The 21,729-nt window shown below is 41.5% G+C and overlaps 1 protein-coding gene across 6 annotated transcripts in view; it reads left to right on the forward strand.

Moving 5' to 3' along the window:
- pou2f1a (POU class 2 homeobox 1a) overlaps positions 1–21,729 on the forward strand; it is a 202,138-nt gene that overhangs the window by 155,831 nt on the left and 24,578 nt on the right. For all 6 annotated transcript variants that reach the window (XM_087992721.1, XM_087992723.1, XM_087992726.1 and 3 more), the window contains 3 exons: positions 4,469–4,577; positions 12,157–12,535; positions 20,491–20,579. In XM_087992721.1, coding sequence (XP_087848847.1) covers positions 4,469–4,577; positions 12,157–12,535; positions 20,491–20,579 — 577 coding nt within the window. The remainder of the gene's footprint in view (positions 1–4,468; positions 4,578–12,156; positions 12,536–20,490; positions 20,580–21,729) is intronic.

The raw sequence follows: 21,729 nt of genomic DNA on the forward strand, positions 1-21,729 counted from the left end.
TTCTTAAAAAGAACTTGATTCTATCCTTTCAGGCTATTGCATGCAGTTTGACTAATTGGGAACATGAGTGATTATCGTCAGTGGGTAATAAATGAAAAGTACCACAGGTGATTTGGTGGGGGGGGGGGGTAACTTTCAATTGTGCTAGATAATAGTTCTGGAAACGAACAGAAGGAAAAATAACTGAATTAAGATAAAACTAAGAACTGCGGATCTAGAGATCTGAATCAAAAAAAAGCAGATCTGGCAGCATCTGTGGGAAGAAAGCAGAGTTAATGTTTTCAGTCTGGTAACTTTTCATCAGAGCAATTAGCAACTAGGATCTAGCAGCTGGTATTTGTGCTGAAGCCAAAGTGTTGCATGTATGTGGTGAACAGACACGTGGAGACAGAGCCGAGAGAGAGATATGAAAAGGCTATGTAAACAAGGATATTATAGATAGCCAGCCAGGACAGGAGGTAAGCTAAATAAGTGATGATAAGAGCTAAGGAGAAAGTGAGGACTGCAGATGCTGGACATCAGTCAAAAAGGGTGCTGGAAAAGCACAGCAGGTCAGGCAGCATCCAAAGAGCAGGAGAATCAACATTTCAGGCATAAGCCCTTCATCAGGAATGTGGGGGAAGAAGGCTGAGAGATAATTCGGAAGGTGGGGGGGGTGCTAAGGGGAAGGTAACTGGGAAGACGATAGGTAGATGCAGATGGGGGGTGAGGGTGATGGGTCGGAGGGCAAAGTGGAGAGGCAAGGTGGGAAGGAAGATGGACAGATAGGACAGTTCAAGAGCTAAATGTGGCAAAATTGCTGAAAGCAGCCCATATAATGGGCCTAGGAGAGCAAGCGAATGGGTGGCTATGCTGAAAGCAGCTAGGTGAAAGTGAGGACTGCAGATGCTGGAGATTAGGGTCTAGAGTGTGTAGCTGGAAAAGCATAGCAGGTCAGGCAGCATCTGAGGAGCAGGAGAATTGACGTTTTGGGCAAAAGCGTCTATGCTAAAAGTAACCCATGTCATAACAAGACTGGGTGTGAGGTGGGTAAAAAATATGGATGGTCGGATGGAATCAGACTGTAAAGTTATTGAACTTGATGTTCACTCCTATAGGCTGCAGGGTCCCAAAGCAGAAAATGAAATGTCGTTCTTCAACCTTGCACTGAGGCTCGCTGAAGCATTGCAGTAGACCTGTAACAGAACTGTTAGTGTGGCCGCACAGTGTCTTGAATTGGAAGGCAACTGGAAGTTTAGGGTCACTTTTGCAGACAGAATAAAGCATTTATCCACTTTGCATTTGTTTCCCTAATCTCGACGAGAACACATTTTAAACAGCGAATACAGTAGGTTAAATGAAGTGCAGGTAAATCACTACTTCACTTGGAAGGTGTCTCTGGACCTTGGGTGGTGAGGAGAATTACATCTTCTGTGATTGCATGAGTAGGTGCTGTGTGAGTGTGGGCAGATGTTTGGAGTAGAGGAGGAGTGGACCAGAGTGCCCAGCAAGGAAAGATCCTTGTGAAATACTGACAAAGGAGGTAAGGGGAATATATTTCCAGTTGTTGAAGTTAATGAAAATGCAGCTTAATCCTTTAGGTTTGGAGGCTGGTTTAGTGCAAAGTGAGGAACAGGGAACCCTATCATTGTTGTGGGAGGGAAGTGTTGAGGGCAGAAGTGAGATGGATAGAACACAGCTAAGTACCCTGTCGACCACAGCAGTGGGAAATCCTCAGTTGAGGAAAAGGATCAACGTCTCTGAGACTCTCACTTTGGAAGGTGGTGTCTCAGAACAGATGCAACCGAGATGGAGAAACTGGAAGAATAGGATGAAGTCCTTTCATCAAGCAGGGTGTGAGGGTGTGTAGTTGAAGTAACTGTGGGAGTCGATGGGTTTGTATTGTACGTCGGTGGGTATGTAGTGTACATGGGTGGTCTGCCTACCCCAGAAATGGAAACATAGATGTTGAGGAAGGGAAGGAAGGAGGACCAGGTAAAGGCAAGGACAGGGTGGAAATTGGAAGCCTGCCTTCTGCCCTGGTCAGCTGTCCACAATATCCTTATTTATCCACTCCCTTAATATCTCTGTCTCTGGGCTGTCTCCTCTTAACTGCTATCTCTTCCCCCCCCACCCCCAACACACACACACACTTTTACTCACCCCACGCCCTGTTCTGTTATGATATGGGTTGCTTTTAACACAATCACCCATTCTCATGCACTCCTAGGCTCATTATATGGGTTGCATACAGCAGAACTCATCCATTTTCTCACTCTGAGTTCTTATTATCACATATACAGCTTTTCTTCTTCAGCTCCAGTACAAGTATCACGTTTTTCTCGTAACTGAAGTGTCACTGGACTTGAAAAGTTAACTCTGTTTTATTCCCACAGATTTTGCCAAACCTGCTAGGTTTGATCAGCAATTTTGATTTTTGTTGGGGAAAGAAATTGGGTGCTTGGGCTCTTGTGGCACAATGGTAGTATCCCTTCCTTTGGGTCTGAGTTCAAGTCCCACTATTCCAAAGATGATAACACATCTGAACAGGTTGATTTAAAAATATCAAGAACTGGATTCTGGGGGGCTTTTGTGGTATAGTGGTAGTGTTCCTACTTCTGAACCAGAGAGCCTAGCTTCAAGTCCCAAATGTTCCAGAGGTGTGTCATAACATATTTGAACAGGTTGAATTAAAAAAAAAGCTGTGTTCTGACTGTGGATAGGGAAGCATATGGTGTCCACCACTACCTTCAAACCAGAGGGGCTGGAGTGCATTATTTCCTCGACTGAAACAATTTTGGTTTACTCTCTCCCTCATTTCTCATCATTTGCTTATTGTTCAGGCAGTGCTTCTAATTTTTGGTTCATTGATGGGGTAATTGGATAACTTCGTGGTGTGTTTTATCCTGGGAGAAAGTGAGGACTGCAGATGCTAGGGATCAGAGTAGTGTGTGTGGTGCTGGAAAAGCATGTCAGGCAGTATCCGAGGAGCAGGAGAATCGACATTTCGGGCATAAACCCTTCATCAGGAATGAGGCTTGTAGGCCAGAGGGCTGAGAGATAAATAGGACGGGGTGGGGCTGGGGGGTGGAGGAAGGTAGCTTTGAATGCGATAGGTAGATGATGGTCGTGGAGACGGTGATAGGTCGGAGAGGAGGATGGAGCGGATAGATGGGAAAGGTGATGGAGAGTCAAGAGGGCAGTGCCGAGTTGGAGGCTTGCGACTGGGATAAGGTGGGGATTGGGAAATGAGGAAACTGGTGAAATTCACATTAATCCCGTGTCGTTGCAGGGTCCAAGGCGGAAGATGATGTGTTCTTCTTCCAGGCGTTGGGTGATTAGGGTTGGCGATGGAGGAGGTTCAGGACCTGCATACCTTGGTGGAGGGGAAGGGGGAGTTGAAGTGTTCAGTCATGGGGCTGTGGGGTTGGTTGGTGCGGGTGTCCTAGAGATGTTCTTGGAAACAATCTGCAATTTGGCGCCCTGTTTCCCGATATAGAGGAGACCACATCAGGTACAATGGATACAGTAGATGACATTTATAGAGGTACAGGTAAGTTTTATATCCTGGGCCTGGCTAAGATAACCATCAGCAGCTCCAGGCAGTGGGAGTCATTGTTCCAGCTGCTGTGACTCCATTTATGTCTGGGTGTCCATGGAGAGGGAGCACACAGTGCCCAGAACATATTCAAAGCCTTTAGCCGGAGGTGGGCACAGACTGGACTACATTCTCTCCCCCTCCAACTTTATTTTGATTTAGCTCCTCCTTTTCTTATTGTTCTTTCATTTTTCTTCTAGTTATGCTGCCTTTGATGGGTAGTGCTTGTAATTTGTTACTTGGTAATTAGTTAAGTCAGTACTTTTTTTTAAGAACTGGGTTCTTGGGTAACATTGTGTGTTGTGGCAGAGTGGTAGTTTCCCTACCTCTGGAGCAGAAAATCTGAGTTCATTTCCCACCTGTTCCATAAGGTATCTGAACTAGCTGGTTTTATATGTTTGAAAAAAATAGTTGGGTTCATTCTTGATGAAAAGTGGGCTTCTGGACAGGGAAACTATTGATGAGGAAAAAGTGGAATTGGTGTATGTGCTAAGCAATGGATTTACAATAAAATCCACATAAAAATCTGGAAGCGATTTGCTACCTAATTCAATATCTAGATATTGGTCTGTTAAGTATCTCCCTTCTCAGAAGAGAGAATTCTAAAACAATGTACCATACCATAAATAATGTTTAATTTTTGTCTCACTCCTTAATTGACCTACGTACAACTACAGGATTGTGAAATTCAAGATTTTGCATGCAAAATTACTTTATTCCCCTGTATTTTGTAAAACAGAAATTGCCAGTGAAATGGTTTGAGAAGATTTGCGTGAATATGAATAAATAATTATTAATTAGGATTTTTTACCATATACTTGTATGTGCCCTACAGGTTAGTGTTTCAGAATGTTGCTATGTGACTGGATTACAATATGTTTTTATTAATAGGTGGCCAGCACTAGTAACCTCGTGACGAGTAGTACACCGACTACTCTGGCTGTAAATGCAATGCAGATGCCTGCATCCAGTGCTGGTGTGACCAACTTCAGCATTTCAGGTAAGAATTTGATGCTAATTAATATATTATGCAGCGCAGCTTGCACAAATATTATATAACTGTCAATCAGTTTAAATCCATTTCATACAGAGACAATTAATGGTTTTACTTCCTTGATACTAAATGGCATAGTGTATTATAACATTATTTCTTGCCATGAATCAAGGGAGTGAACTGGTCCATTAAAATGGACTTTGTGGTGTGAGTGCTCTTCCAAATACAGTGCACCCTAATCTGAGTGAAATTGAGGTCTCCAATCTGCAAAACATTTGAAAACGACCAAAAAGAGAAATGATAATGGGCTTATGCTGTCTGCAGTGGAACTATTGATGCCATACTGAGGATGGACAAGGCATATTATTGACACCAGCACAGTAAAGCTTATGTTGAACATAAGTGTAGTGTAGTGTCACAATACAACAATTAGAGGGAGTTGGTCAGCTCAGTTGGTTGGATGGGCAGTTTCGCAAGGTGTGGTGCTGGAAAAGCAAAGCAGGTCAGGCAGCATCCAAGGCAAGGCTTCTGCTTCTCGGATACTATTTGAATTGCTTTGCTTTTCCAGCGCCACACTTTTCAGCTCTGACTCTCCAGCATCTGCAGTCTTCACTTTCTTCTGGATGAGCAGTTTGCAATACAGTGTGATCCCAACAGTTATAGGTTCAATTCTTGCACAGGCCGAGGTTAACACTTTATCGCCTTGTGTGAGATGTGCTGATCCTCGGGTTAAACCACCAAGAGTTGTATCTGACAATTAGGAAGCGCTGAATGATCTAGGAAGACTAAGATGACTTTTTTTTTCTAAGTTTTTTTTTGAAGAAGTAACAAAGAGAATTGATGAGGGCAGACAGTAGATGTGATCTACATGGACTTCAGTCAGGCGTTCGACAAGGTTCCCCATGGGAGACTGGTTAGCAAGGTTAGATCTCCATGGAATACAGAGAGAAATAGCCATTTGGATACAGAACTGGCTCAAAGGTAGAAGACAGAGGGTGGTTTTTCAGACTGGAGGCCTGTGACCAGTGGAGTGCCACAAGGATCGGTGCTGGGTCCTCTACATTTAGTCATTTACGTAAATGTTTTGGATGCGAGCGTAAGAGGTACAGTTAGTAAGTTTGCAGAAGACACCAAAATTGGAGGTGTAGTGGACAGCGAAGAGGGTTACCTTCGATTACAACAGAATCTTGATCCAATGGGCTGAGAAGTGGCAGATGGAGTTTAATTCAGATAAATGTGAGGTGCTGCATTTTGGGAAAGCAAATCTTAGCAGGACTTATACACTTAATGGTAAGGTCCTAGGGAGTGTTGCTGAACAAAGACACCTTGGAATGCAGGTTCATAGCCCCTTGAAAGTGGAGTCGCAGGTAGATAGGATAGTGAAGAAGGCATTTGGTATGCTTTCTTTTATTGGGCAGAGTATTGAGTACAGGAGTTGGGAGGTCACGTTGCAGCTGTACAGGACAATGGTTAGGCCACTGTTGGGATATTGCGTGCAATTCTGGTCTCCTTTCTATCGGAAAGATGTTGTGAAACTTGAAAGAGTTCAGAAAAGATTTACAAGGATGTCGTCAGGGTTGGAGGATTTGAGCTATAGGGAGAGGCTGAACAGGCTGGGGCTGTTTTCCCTGAAGCGTCGAAGGCTGAGGGGTGACCTTATAGAGGTTTACAAAATTATAAGGGGCATGGATAGGGTAAATGGCCAAAGTCTTTTCCCTGGGGTCGGGCAGTCCAGAACTAGAGGGCATAAGTTTAGGGTGAGAGGGGCAAGATATAAAAGAGACCTAAGGGGCAACTTTGTCACGCAGAGGGTGGTACAGGCATGGAATGAGCTGCCAGAGGAAGTGGTGGAGGCTGGTCCAATTGCAACATTTAAAAGCCATTTGGATGGGTATATGAATAGGAAGGGTTTGGAGGGACATGGGCTGGGTGCTGGCAGGTGGGACTAGATTAGTTTGGGATATCTGGTCGGTATGGACAGGTTGGACCGAGGGGTCTGTTTCCATGCTGTACATCTCTATGACTCTATCACTTTACCTTTTAACTTTACAATACAGAGTACGTTGAGTTGCTATAATTACTTGCAATTAAACCAATTCCCAGCTCTGAAAGTGATGGACACTGGTCACTTCATAATTATATGTGTTTTCATTTTTCATTTGCAACCCTTTTTATCCCTTATCTCTTATAGTCTGAAATAATGATATCACAATAGCGTCCAATCTGCTGACATTCATGCTGATTCACCAAAGGCATCTACAACCAAATCTGATGACATTTTAACCAATATCAATTATTCAGATTGTTAAAGCACCTTTTGCTGAATCTCATGATTCAGTACTAAGGAAGCATTTCGCCTGATCATTAGTTCCTTTGTTTACAGTCACCAAGTGCATCAGGGTCTATACCCTCCAAATCCCCCTGTCATTCCTTTAGCTACTCTGCTGCCAATGTGCTAGGCTGGACTACTCCTTACATAGGAGAAAGTGAGGTCTGCAGATGCTGGAGATCAGAGCTGGAAATGTGTTGCTGGAAAGGCGCAGCAGGTCAGGCAGCATCCAGGGAACAGGAGAATCGACGTTTCGGGCATAAGCCCTCCTTCATTCCTGAAGAAGGGCTTATGCCCGAAATGTCGATTCTCCTGTTCCCTGGATGCTGCCTGACCTGCTGCGCCTTTCCAGCAACACATTTCCTACTCCTTACATAAGCTCATGACTTACAACAGCTGCCCTAACTTGGTTTCTCTTTGTTTTAGATTTCCCACATGCAAACCCACTGGTGACTAATTTTCCCAAACTCCTTCCCCTCTAATTCACTCCTCTCTGTGCTGAGCAGTGCCAGTAGTTTACTGGCAATGACAATGAGAAGAGGGATGGGTAATACAGGACTGAAGGTGTTATATCTCAATGCACGCAGTATTAGGAATAAGGTAAATGAGCTTGTGGTGCATATCAAAATCGGCAGGTATGACGTGGGCATTAAGGAGAAGTGGCTGCAAAGAGATCAGGATTAGGAGCTAAATATTCAAGGATATACATCCTATCGAAAAGATAGGTGGGCAGAGGGGAGGGGGGGGTTGCCTTATTAATAAGAAATGAATTTAAATCAATAATAAGAAATGAAGTAGGATCAGATGGTGTAAAATCTGTATGGGTAGAATTGAGAAACTGGAAAGGTTAAAAAAAATTATAGTTGGACTTGTGTATAGGCCTACAAACCGTCATCAGGAGCTGAGGCGCAAAATACACCAGGAGGTAGAAAAGATGTGTAGGAAAGGCAAAATTACAGTGATCATAGGGATTGCAATTTGCAGGTGGATTGGGAAACTCAGGTTGATAGTGGATTGCAAGAAAAGGAATTTGTGGAATGTCTGTGAGATGGCTTTTTGGAGCAGATTGTGGTGGATCCCACTGAGGAACAGGCAATACTGAGTTCAGTATTGTGCATGAGGCAGACTTGATAAGGGAGTTTAAGGTGTAGGAACCCTTAGGAAGCAGTGGTTATAACATGATTGAATTTACTCTGCAGTTTGAGAAGGAGAAGATAGAATCCATAAGATCATAATAAGACCATAAGACATAGGAGTGAAAGTAAGGCCATTCGGCCCATCGAGTCCACTCCGCCATTCGATCATGGCTGGTGGGCATTTCAACTCCACTTACCCACATTCTCCCCGTAGCCCTTAATTCCTTGATTCCTTGAATCGGAGGTAACTGTATTACAACTGAATAAAGGCAACTGCGGAGTCATGAGGGAGGAGCTGGGTAAAATTGACAGGGAGAGGAGCCTCGCAGGAAAGATAGTGAAACAGCAATGGCAGGAGTTTCTGGGAGTAATTCAGGAGACAGAGCAGAGATTCATTCCTTGGAAAAAAAGATATGGTAAAGGGAGGATGAGGCAACCATGGCTGACTAGGGAAGTCAAAAGATAAAGCATATAATGTGGCAAAGGGCAGTGGGAAGCTGACAAAGACCAACACAGGGCAATAGAAAAATGAATAAGGAGGGAGAAGATTAAATATGAGGGTAAGTTAGCCAGTAATATAAAGGAAGACTATAAGAATTTCTTTAGATATGTAAGAGATAAAAGTGGACATTGGGCTACTTTAGAGATAGTAGTGGGGAAAAAGGAAATGTCTGAAGAACTAAACAATTATTTGGCGTCAGTCTTCATGGTGAAAGACACAAGTAATATCCCAAAAATTCAAGAGAGTGAGGGGATAGAGTATGAAGGCCATCACCAAGGAGAAGATACTAGAAAAACTGAATGGCATGAAAGTGGACAATAGTTGAAGATATAGTGGAGGCGTTAGCAGTGATCTTTCATGAATCCCTAGAATTAGGGAGGGTTCTAGAGGACTGGAAAATCGCTAACATGACACCCACGTTCAAAAAGGGAATCAGGCAAAAGATGAAAAATTACAGACCAATTAGCCTAACCTCGATTGTGGGTAAGATCCTGGAATCCATTGTGAAAGATGAGATTTCGGAATACTTGGAAGTGTATCATAAAATAGAGCACCATCAACATAGTTTCATCGAGAGGAAATCATGCCTGACAAATCTGCTAGAGTTATTTGAGGAAGTAACAAGCAGGTTAGACCATGGAAAGTCAATGGATGTTTTCTACCTGGATTTCAAGAAGGCCTTTAACAAGGTGCCACAGGAGGCTACTTAATGAGATAAGAGCCCACAGTGTTAGAGGAAAGGTGCTAGCATGGATAGAAGCTTGGCTGTCTGGCAGGAAGCAGAGAGTGGGGATAAAAGGATCCCTTCTCAGGTTGGCAGCTGGAGTCAAGTGGTATTCTGTAAGGTTCAGTGTTGGGACCACAACTTTTCACTGTTTACATTAACAATCTAGATGAAGGAACTGAAAGCATTCTGGCTAAGTTGGCAGACAATACAAAGATAGGTAGAGAGACCGGTAGCATTGAGGAGGCAGGGAGGCTGCAGAAGGATTTGGACAGGTTAAGAGAGTTGGCAAAGAAGTGGCAGATGGAGTACAACATTGGAAAGTGTGAGGTCGTGCACTTTGTTAAGAAGAATAGAGGCTTTGACTGTTTTCTAAATGGGAAGAAAATTCAGAAGTCTGAAGTGCAAAGAGACTTGGGAGATCTCGTCCAGGATTGTTTTGAGGTAAACTTGCAGGTTAAGTCACACTCTCTCCCTCTCACACACTCTCTCTCTCTCACACACTCTCTCCCTCTCTCAGACACTCTCCCTCTCTCACACTCTCTCCCTCTCACACCCTCTCTCCCTCTCACACCCTCTCTCCCTCTCACACCCTCTCTCCCTCTCACACTCTCTCTCCCTCTCACACTCTCTCTCCCTCTCACACTCTCTCTCCCTCTCACACTCTCTCTCCCTCTCACACTCTCTCTCCCTCTCACACTCTCTCTCCCTCTCACACTCTCTCTCCCTCTCACACTCTCTCTCCATCTCACACACTCTCTCCCTCTCACACACTCTCCCTCTCACACACTCTCTCTCTCTCACTCTCTCCCTCACACACACTCTCCCTCTCACACACTCTCTCCCTCTCACACTCTCTCCCTCTCACACACACCAAGATGTGCCCGTCTACAATATCAATTTCGCAGCAGATAATGATGGCACCTGTCTTGAGAGGACTTGAATATAAAAGCAGGGACATACTTCTGAGTATCTATAAGGCTCTGGTCAGGCCACATTTGGAGTAATGTGTGCAGTTTTGGGCCCCATATCTCAGAAGGATGTACTGACCCTGGAGCATGTTCAGAGGATGTTCACGAGAATAGTCCCAGGATTGAAAGATTAACATATGAGGACGCTGCATCTATACTTGATGAAGTTGAGAATGGTAAGGGGGGATCTAATTGAAATTTAGAGAATATTGAATGACCAGGTCAGAGTGAATGTTGGGAAGACGCTTCCATTGATAGGAGAGACTAGGACCCAAGGGCACAGCCTTAGAATAGAGATAAGGAGAAACTTCTTTAGCTAGAGGTGGTGAATCTATGGAATTCACTGCCACAGAAAGGCTATGCAGGCCAGGTCATTGAATGTATTTAAGATTTAGATAGATAGGTTATTGTTTGTGATGGGGATCAAGGGTTGCAGGGAGAAGGCAAGAGAATGGAGAAGAGAAACGTATCCGCCATGATTGAATGGCGAAGCAGACCTGATGGGCTGAATGGCCTAGGTTTTGCTCCTGTCTTATGGTCTTTCTTCATGTCAACCTAGATAATAATTATCAGCAAATATTTCACCAGTAACACTTATCATTCGTCCACACTCTTATTTAAGCAAGTTTCCAGTGAGTATTGAGTAGCAAACTCAGAAGTTGAAACCTGAGCACGAAACCTGCTAGAAACCTGCCTTGCATTATGACTCAGCTGGTTTCTGCCTAACCAGTTAAATTATCTGGGATCTATAGTAGCTTTCTATTAAGCTAGCTTATGAACGTTGATTTATCTTCAGTTGCCATACTGAAGCCGGTTGTTCACTGTCACTAAATATTGCTGGTAGGACCTAACAGTTGACAATATTTGACCAAAAATAATACCCACTTTGGTATAATTATTCTTAATTTTGAGGTTAAAGGAATGAGGTAGTGTAACATTTTTGACACTCAGGCTTTCTTCTAATAGAATAGTATTGTACAGAAATCCATTTGGTCCAACTGGCCTGTGCCAGCATCTAGAACTGACCTAAACCTTCCCCATCCTATTTCATCTGAACAAGTCATACCTATATATACATTTCTCCCTCCTGCTTATCCTTTTCCTTAAATCATTGAGCTATTTGCTCAAAGTCGTCCTGTATACTCCACGTTTCTGCCACATTTACAATAAAGAAGATTTTCCTGAGTTTATTAGATTTTTGAATGACTGTTATATCTAATAGAAGAACAAACACCTTCTCTACATCTAATCAGTAAAATTTTTCCATTGTAGTAAAGATCTCAATCAGGCAACATCACAGCTTTCTCTTTTTTTTTGGAGAAAAGAGCTTTCAGCCTATTCGTTCTTTTCTGGTTAGTATATCCATGTGAATGGTTCTTACACTTCCTCCAATATCTTCTGTATCCTTTTTGTAATCTAGACACCAGAACTGAACACCATACATCCAGGTTAATTTAACCAAAGTTTCATGCAAGTTGAAATCAACTTCTGTTTCAGATACATCCATTGAGAAATTAATCATCGTGCTTGATTCACTGAAATTAATAACTAATAATGTATGGAAATATAATTGATTATTTCTGTCATCCTCAAGTGTGAAATGTTAGACAATGTACTCTTGTCGTTCAGAGAAGGAAGGCACAGTTGTTTCATTATGCTTGACAGCACAGTTACAATTTAGTATTTATCATGGTCAGCTTAATCCTTGCTGCCTTTTCTCATGTGTTCCTTTAAATATGCTCTATTCAAATTAGTGTGATATTGGACATCACAATAATTTTCCATTGTTTCTTTGTAAAGAGAACATTGTTTCCTCACCTCTTCACTTTGTTATTCTGTGAATCAGTTTCAAAATGTTATTATAATATGTGAAATAGGATGTGTAATTTATATTAAAATTTCAAACTCTCTTTAACTGCCCAGGTACAACTGCATCAGGGACAGCTCCTACAAACGTGGCATCTGTAATCACCGGCTTATCTTCTGCAGTTTCTACGTCATCAGTCACTTCTCCATCTCTAACCCCTTCACCGTCAGCGTCCATTTCAGTGACTGAGTCATCTAGCAGCAGTGATGCAAATACCACACAGTCAACCTCAACTGGCTTAGTAAACCCGCTGTGCACAAGCCAAATCACGGTGTCAGCATCTGGACTGCAGACAGGTGCCACTGCGCTGCAAGCAGCAGCTGCACAGGTATCCACTGGTGCTGGTCTTGCCACCAATCCAGGCCTAGCTGCCATGGCTGCTGCTGCAGGACTAGCCAATCCTAGCTTAATGTCAGCCCCTCAATTTGCAGCTGGGTAAGTTTTCACTCCATTCTGCCACTGGTGGATTATAATTTTGATTTATTTATGAATGTGTATTTTTTACAATATAAAGTTTCATATTAAGTCATCAAATAAAGACTTAATGTGCACAGTGAAGGAATTGAATTACTCAAGAACCATGGAAAATTAAGACCTTACCCTTTCAAATAAAAGTTTTGATAAATAAGGTGTTATATTTTTATGTGAGATGTGAAATGATCTTTCCTCACTTTTTCAGCCTTCACGTACATTTAAATGCTTTGCATCATCTTACTTTGAGGGAGAATCACCTCGGGCATTCTCTGTTCAAGACATTTGACCATGGACAGTCACTTGATATTTTCCATATGAAAGGTGTAATTATATAGATTTGGGGGGAACATCAGGGCTGATATTTGGACTTGGAATGAGTTAAAAAAAAATCAGACAAACATTGGAAGGATGGGAGCAAGAGGTTATATGGATTTGCCCAAAGCATATCTTATTTTTTCCTCGCAGCAGCAAATGTTTATCGTGTGCATACAACTAAAGTCTGTATAGGTTGTAGTTTTCTCCCACAAGTCGTTTCAGATTTCTCCGAAAGTTTCAGTGCTCAATGCTTATATGAAGTTCATCAAAAAAAAATTATTTGCAAAATTCCATTTCCTGCTGCCTTCATGGTAGGCTTTGGCATTTTACTTAAATTCAGGATCCTATGATCAAAGGTCAAGTTGCATCATGCCACAATATTTTCCAGTGACAGATACAATGATGTATTTTGATGTACTTTAAATGCCTGCTCAAAACTTGAGACATACACATTGATTTTCGTTCCCTAGTTGAGTATAAAGAGACAGGAAAAATCCAGGTACCGCAAACTGAACATTAAAATAATGGCAACTCGGTGGGGCAGACCAGCTTAGAAGTTGAACCAGGTGACTCAGCAAGAGTTGAGGAGGCTCCCAGTTCCTGAGGTGGGCAGAACAGAAAGCGGGTACCAGTACTGTGATCAAAAATTATAATAAAACAATAAATATTCATCCGTCCCTCACTGCTCTCACCTCTGTTAGTCCCAACCACATCTACATGTACCCCATGCTCCTCAATGCTAGCTCATGGCACCTAGACCCTTCTATCCATTCTCAATAACTCCACATACTTCCTATGCTACCCTATGCCCTTTCACCCATTCACCATGGGCCCTTGTGCTCCCAGCATTAATTTAGTGCTTAGTTCCATGCACCATCTTTTCCTAACATGACAACTTATCTCGTATCACAAAGACCCAAGTACATATGAGAATACATAAAGACGTATTACTTACGTTCTATAATGCAGATTGCACTTTTTCAAGAAAAGCAGTCCCTTTTTCAAAAAAAAAATATATTTTGACAAATTGTGTCACTACTTGATGCTTTTGGAGAGTTTGACACTTCTGGACGGGTTGGAAGTTCCAAGGGATGTATGTATTTTGTTACGCACAATTTCTCTGTGGAACAATCTCAAAGAACACTTGCTATTGCCTCTTCCCCTTGAAAGGATACCTGGCTCTAACCCTAAAGTATTCCTGAAATTCATCCCCAAGGTCTTCTGGAACCATAACCACACCATTACTTCAGCTCTTCAAATGGATACCCAGGCCATGCAAAGATAAACATATGCACTGAGAATTGCTTTTACTTGTTCCAGGCAGCAGGCACCCCACAATCAGATTTGAGTAGAGGCTGCTGAATATTTAAATCGCCAGCTGCCTCAGTGAGCCACGCATGAGCAAACATACCATGCATCCCTGTCTCAATCCTCTGCAAAAATAGGAAGCACCAGTTTTGGGGCGCAGGACTTTGGATTTCAAATGGCTCAGACATGGTGAAAATCTGGACCACAGTCTTGAGGTAGGGGAATTGTTGATTGAACAGACGTTATGAGCTCTTCACTGTACATTGACTCTGGGCATTCTAATTGTTGTAGGGATAAAAATCATTGTAAAAAAGGTGCCACTGTTTTGACAAGTGAACTACAGCATAGGTTATAAACAGTATCAGAATGTGAAATGCACAAGCCCTTGTACTTTTTCTGGGACACAAGAAGAAATAAAATGGAATGTTAAGAGTAACTCCCAAGTAGCTTAACTTAAAATAACAACCTTATGATAAATAGATCAAAATGTGAAAATTGTCTTAATTTTAAAGCTTTTAATTACCCTTTAGATCAATAATCTTTTTAAAAAATTAGGATTTACTGCATTTCTTAAAATAATTATTGAGAATTCCATTGTTTCATTGCTTCCTTTAATCAAATTTTAACTACCTCGCCGAAGCACAAACCACCCATTCCCCTACATTTACCCCTTACCTAACACTACGGGCAATTTAGCAAGGCCAATTCACCTGACCTGCACATCTTTGGACTGTGGGAGGAAACCGGAGCACCCAGAGGAAACCCACGCAGATTCTTGTAGAATGCTATGTTTAAAAAGAAGGCATTTAGTATTCTTTCTTTTATTGGTCAGAGCACTGAGCTTAGGAGTTAGGAGGTGTTATGGAGGTGTAGAAGTGTACTGTACCTTTAAGAAAGTTAAAAGCTATCAGAACTACCTGACAGCACCAAGCGTTCTGAACAATATACAATAAAACCTTGTCGTCCAGCAGCTAGTGTAATTAGGCCCAACAGTTTAAATTATACCACAAAAAATAGCAAACTCCAATCAAGTTTGAATTTCGCATATTGATAATATTAAATACCAATGGCACAATCCGATGCTTTGGGCATATAAGACAGGAAAAACGGGAACAAATGAAGGAGAACTGCCAAGCCACCAGTATGTACAGACTGCCTGAAAAATAGCTCTCAAAGGTATATTTATTGATTAGTGGCCTGTGAAATATAATCCCAAAGAAGACAGAGGAAGATACAAAGAGAAAATTCAACAGCTGGCTGGTTTTGAAATTTGAATTATTGGTAAATCCTAATCGGGGGTTTTATTGGACTAGTGTTGTAGAAGGTGAAGGTAAAAGACAGGTTAGAGGAAGGAGTTGTAAGTGGTTGTTAGTTAAGTATTCTCTGATATACTTTAAGAAATAAAGTTGTTAATTTTTACTTTAAATAGTGACTTTTGGGATAGTTCTAGGTGTCTCGAATTTTCACATTACTGCATGGGATAAATCTTTTCTGTGTTGATGATTTAAATTAAGCAGGGTGGTTTACCTGTGCCGTAACAGGAAGTCATGTTGCAGCTGTATAGGACATTGGTTAGGGCACTTTTGTAATATTGTGTGCAATTCTGGTCTCCCTCCTATAGGAAGGATGTTGTGAAACTTGAAATGGTTCACAAAGGATTTACAAGGATGTTGCCAGGGTAAGAGGGTTTGAGTTATTGGGAGAGGCTGAATAGGCTGAGGCTGTTTTCCCTGGAGCGTCGCAGACTAAGGGGTAACCTTGCAGAGGTTTATAAAATCATGAAGGGCATGGTTAGGGTAAATAGACAAGATCTTTTCCCTGGGTTGAGAGAGTCCAGAACTAGAGGGCATAGGTTTAGGGTAACAGGGAAAAGATATAAAAGGGACCTAAGGGGCAACATTTTCACGCAGAGGGTGGTGTGTGTATGGAATGAGCTGCCAGAGGGAGTGATGGAGGCTGGTACAATTGCAACATTTAAAAGGCATCTGGATGGGTATATGAATAGGAAGGGTTTGGAAGGAAATGGGCCAAGTGCTGGCAGATGGGTCTAGATTAGGTTGGGATGTCTGGTCAGCATGAACGAGTTGGACCGAAAAGTTTGTTTCCGTGCTGTACATCTCTATGACTGTAAAAGTTTTCTGCTATTGATTTCAAGATGAGACTCCTCACCATAATTCTGACCATTTCTCATTAAAGAAAGTGGTATCAATTGGCAGTTAAAACAGAATATTGGAAACACTCCGCAGATCTTGCAGCAGTTATGTCAAGAGAGGGAGTCAACATTTCAAGTCTGTGACCTTTAACCAGAATTGAGAAAAGTTAGAAGTGCTTAAGCAAACAAAAAAGGAAGTTAGGACGAAGGATAAAAGACTGAAAAGTGAGGCCTTGAGAACTCCAATTATGTTTCTCAGAGAGGGACATGAAATAGGATGTACATGGTTCAGGGCCCTAACAATGACAATGGGAGAATTCGTGCCATCCACTTTCAGAAGACCAAGAGCAGACTGGGCAATTATAGAACACTTGCATTCAGTATGCATGCATGACCCTGAGCTTCCTGTTGCCTGTCATTTTATTTCTTTACCTCAGTTACATGTTGAGCTTTTCCATTGTTGGCTTACTGCAATGTTTGAATGAATCTCGATCCAAATTTGAGGAACAGTAACTCATCTTTCAACTAGACATTTTACAGTCAGATCATAACCTCTACCTCCATTTAGTTTTGTATCTTTTTTTCTAATTTTTCTCTTTTGTTTTCAATTCTGCTAATTTGCTTTTGGTTGCTACTTTGGCATTTACGTTCCCCTGTGCACATCTTTGATATGTTTACTTGTATCGTTGCCATTCCCTTTGTTTTTCTACTCTGAAATATTCTGTCATTTAATTTTTCCTTCCCTCCACCCACTCCTAGATTTCACTGTTTGTTATTCTTCCAACATATTAAGCTTTCTAAAATGTTATTGTGTTTGTAACTTCACTCCGTTTTGATGAAAGATAACAGACCTGAAATGTTGGGCAGAATTTTACAAACAGGGTGCATGGACTGCTTGGCTCATGAAGAAAATTTAGCTGGAAGGCAATACACTCCTTGAAAATCCATTGCAGGTGGGCTAAATTAACCAATAGTGGGACTGCTGCTCCATTTGGGAGTAAGATCCACTGTCGCTAATATAAGACCATAAGACATAGGAGTGGAAGTAAGACCATTCAGCCCATCGAGTCCACTCCGCCATTCAATCATGGCTAATCGGCATTTCAACGCCACTTACCCACACTCTCCCTGTAGCCCTTAATTCCTTGGGAGATCAAGAATTTATCAATCTCTGCCTTAAAGGCATTTAGCTCTCGGTCTCCACTGCGCTTCATGACAATGAATTCCACAGGCCCACCCCACACTAGCTGAAGAAATTGACCCCCTCTAATTCTAAGACTGTGCCCATGGGTCCTAGTATCCCCGCCTAACAGAAACAAATTCCCAGCGTCCACGCTTTCTAAGTCATGCATTATCTTGTGAGTTTCTATTAGATCTCCCCTCAATCTTCTGAACTCTAATGAATACAATCCCAGGATCCTCAGCCGTTTATCTTATGTTAGGCCTATCATTCCAGGGATCATCCGTGTGAATCTGCTAGACACGCTCCAGTGCCAGTATGCCCTTTCTGAGGTGTAGGGCCCAGAATTGGACACCGTATTCTAAATGGGGCCTAACCAGAGCTTTATAAAGTCTCAGTAGCACATCGCTGCTTTTACATTCCAACCCTCTTGAGATAAATGACAACATTACATTTGCTTTCTTACCTGCGGACTCAACCTGCAAGTCAACCTTCAGAGAATCCTGGACTAGCACTCCCGGATCCCTTTGTACTTTGGCGCTATGAATTTTCTCACCATTTATAAAATAGTCCATGCCTGTATTCTTTTTTCCAAAGTGCAAGACCTCACATTTGCTCACGCTGAATTTCATCAGCCATTTCTTAGACCACTCTCCTAAACTGTCTAAATCTTTCTCCAGCCTCCCCACCTCCTCAGAACTACCTGTTTGTCTGCTTAACTTCGTATCATCGGAGAACTTCGCCAGACCCCAGTCCCCTCATCCAGATCAATAATATATAAATGAACAGCTGCGACCCCAACACTGAACCCTGTAGGACACCAATATGGTTGTCCAGCAGTTCTGCCATTCCCTGTAGTGCCAGAACTCAGTAGTGGGAGTAGCTACAAGAAGCCTGAAGAAAAATAGGAAAGTAGTTGCTGGGTCTTTAGGGCAAACAAGGGATCCCAGAGTCAGGGACATAGAAGAGGGTTTGGGAGGCCAGGTTCTATAGGCTTTCAGTGCAGGAGGAAAGAGTGAATGACATCTTAGAGGTATTCCCCTTCCTTCACGCGTTCATTCATAGAGATCTTTGAAAATGATCTGGCCACCCCCACCCGTCTGCCTGGACTGTTCATACTATAGCATGGGCACTGTATAATTCATGTCAAATAGGCTTCTTAACAAGGTTACTTGTTAAGAAGGTTACCTTTAATTATTCAGGTAAATATGGCAGCCAGGTAACTGATTTCCGTGCCCACCAAGCATGTTCTCAGGATGAGGTCAGAGGTGACTGGGCCAGTCTCACAATCTATTTTATGTGCCTTCATCTGTAGAAGATAGACCTGGTAAACGAATGTGAAATCAGTCTCATTAACTTCACAGGTACTATCAGAACGGCTGTGTGTTTCCAGAATTTTCGGCTACTATTTCAGATCACCAGTATATTTAATATTTTGTTTTTGCATTTATTTGGGCCCATTCAGTGAAGTTATGTAATGTTGATATGAGAGCAAACTGTTCTTCATCTTGTATAGTTGGTGTTTCAGGGCATGCGGGAAGTATTTGAGGCGATTCATCAAAGGTGAAACTTCACCATTCTTGAAGTGAGCTGACGCCATCACCTTCCAGCTGTCAAGTTTCTAAATGTATCTGGGACAGGGCCATAGTGCCTGGTGTACGTCTAATTTCTGTAACTTTTCGGTTGTTGTTGCATGCATATTTGGGTTTATTCAGTGGCATGGTTGAACTTTTGGAAGTGCCATCTAGCTTCTGGAGTGAAGCCAAGATAATTGGCTTAGAGTTGTGCTCTGAAACTTAGTGAATAATTCTATTTATTTTTTAAACATAAGAATTGTTACCATCATGGTAGCCTTGTTACAAGATAGGTAATCCAGATGTTTGGATTAATCATTCAGAGGCATGAGTTTAAATCCCACTATGGAAGCTGACGAATTTAAATTCAGTTAATTAATTAGTCATGAATGACAATTGTGTGATTCATGGTGATTTTGATTCTATCAAATTATTATAAAACCTCCTCTGGTTCACCGATGTCCTTTAAGAGTTCTCACCAAAGTGAATAAGATCATGAGATAGTGGATAGGGTGAATGCACGCAGTCTTTTTCCCAGGATTGGGGAATCAAAGACTGGAGGGCATCAGTTTCAGGTCAGAGGAGAAAGAATAACTTTTTTACATAGAGATAGTTTGCAAATGGAATGAGCTGCCAGCGGAAGTGGTTGAGACGGGTACATTAACAACATTTAAAAGGCATTCGGACAAATACATGGATAGGAAAGGTTTAGAAGGATGTGTGCCAAGTGCAGGGAAACCGTGTTAGTTTGGATGGACATTTTGGTCAGCATGGGCCAGTTTGAACCAAAGTGCCTGTCTCCATGCTGTCAGTCTCTATGACTCTATACCATCCTCACCCCAGACAAACAATTGAGGTTTCCAGGTCCTTAGCAATGCATTTAACTTTTAACTGGCCTTTAAATTCAGCTACTGCATTTCAAGCTATTTGTATCAGAGCTATTGCAAAACCTATGAGTAAAATATGATCAACAAGGTATGCAGCAATGATCTAGGAACTGGATTTGACATGAGAATAGCACATGACTGAAATACTTCAAGAGGTGGCTCACCACCACTTGAGGACAAGTCAGGATAAGCAATAATTTCTGCCCTTGCCAGTGACAATTCACATCTGTTGAATGAATAAAGAGCATCAATAGTTTGAGAGTGCTGGAAAAAGTAGAGAAAATCATGACAGTACTAGAAATTGTAAGTGGTTGCTAAATTTTTTATCAAAACCTTTAAAATATTCAATGAACTTCCTTCTTGTTGCCAGCAATAATAAGTTGATAATTTCTATTGTATTCTGATAATTTTTACTGTTATGCAGTGCAAGGCATATAAATATTTTCCAGAAAAATTATTTTAATAAAATAAATCTAAAGTAAAGTTTTTAATCTTTGCAGAGGTGCCTTACTAAGTCTGAATCCAGGGAGTCTTGGTGGTGCTCTTGGTCCAGCATTAATGAGTAATAGCACACTGGCAACCATTCAAGGTCAGTAACTGTAGTATCCACTGCCTCCTATCAGACTAGAAGAGCTTTTCATAGAATGTGCACTAGCCTATGCTTTTCAAGTTGATGAAAGAATGATGTACTCAGTGTTTTACTGCTCCAAGATGCTTTAGTTTTAATGAATATCTTAATATACTTTAAAAGTCAAGTAAACATCTCATTACTTTGTTGGAAAAATTGCTTTCAGTATTTATATTCATGTTTATAACACTTAAGAAGTTAGAAAGAGACAAAATTATTTGCCACTCGACAAATGGTTCTACTTTTTATAATAATCACATGAGATTGTTCCTTCCTTTCATTACCTGATGAAACTTTTCAATGGATTAGTGGAAGCATTATATTAATCTGATGTGGCCCAAAACTGGTGTAAAATGACAAAGTCTTTGATATTCTGGAAAGAGACAGCCAAGTAATCCAGACTTTCTCAGAAGACTGATCCAAATAGATATTCAGAAACCTCTGAATGTTTCAAGTCCATCTTCTGCTAAAATTCATAATCAGATATTATTTTCCAGTACTTTAAGTAGTCATAAATTAAGTGCATTATAAACAGTGTCAAAGTTCAAAATTTGACAAGAATGGGAATTTGATATAGAGAGGGACAGAGAAAATGCTTTTTTATCTCCAATACTTGTTGTGGTTCATGATACAGGTAAATATTTGATCTGCTTTACCTATACCTTCAGTCACATTAGTAAATGGTTTGAAAGCAATAAGCTGAGTTGAAATATATCTATTTGCAGGAATAAAAATTGAAGTGCTTGTGATATGCCAGATGTGCAGCATTTGGTGGTTTTTAGAGAACACTATGTTTGGGAAAACATCAGTTTGAATTGTTGGATTGGAATTCAAAGTCCGGACATTGCAAGATATCCTGGAGAGATAGAATCATGTGGTCATTTTCCCTCGGGATACAGCCCCACATACCCCTAACATTAAGAACTAGCACAAATCTGTTTACTGGTCATGTACAGGCAAGTTAGGCAGCAAGAATGCAATAAGTGCAGTGCCCGAGGAGCCTCTGCCTTTACCATTATTGAACAGGTGCAAGCTTCTTGCTGCCAGCATGGATGAGGGCAAATTGGGTGTTGGATAAGTTAAACAACCACAACACTGATACAAAATGCCT

Source organism: Chiloscyllium plagiosum, unplaced genomic scaffold (assembly GCF_037043375.1).
Source record: "Chiloscyllium plagiosum isolate Xiang-an unplaced genomic scaffold, Cpla_swu_hap1 HiC_scaffold_12, whole genome shotgun sequence".
NCBI lineage: Eukaryota > Metazoa > Chordata > Chondrichthyes > Orectolobiformes > Hemiscylliidae > Chiloscyllium > Chiloscyllium plagiosum.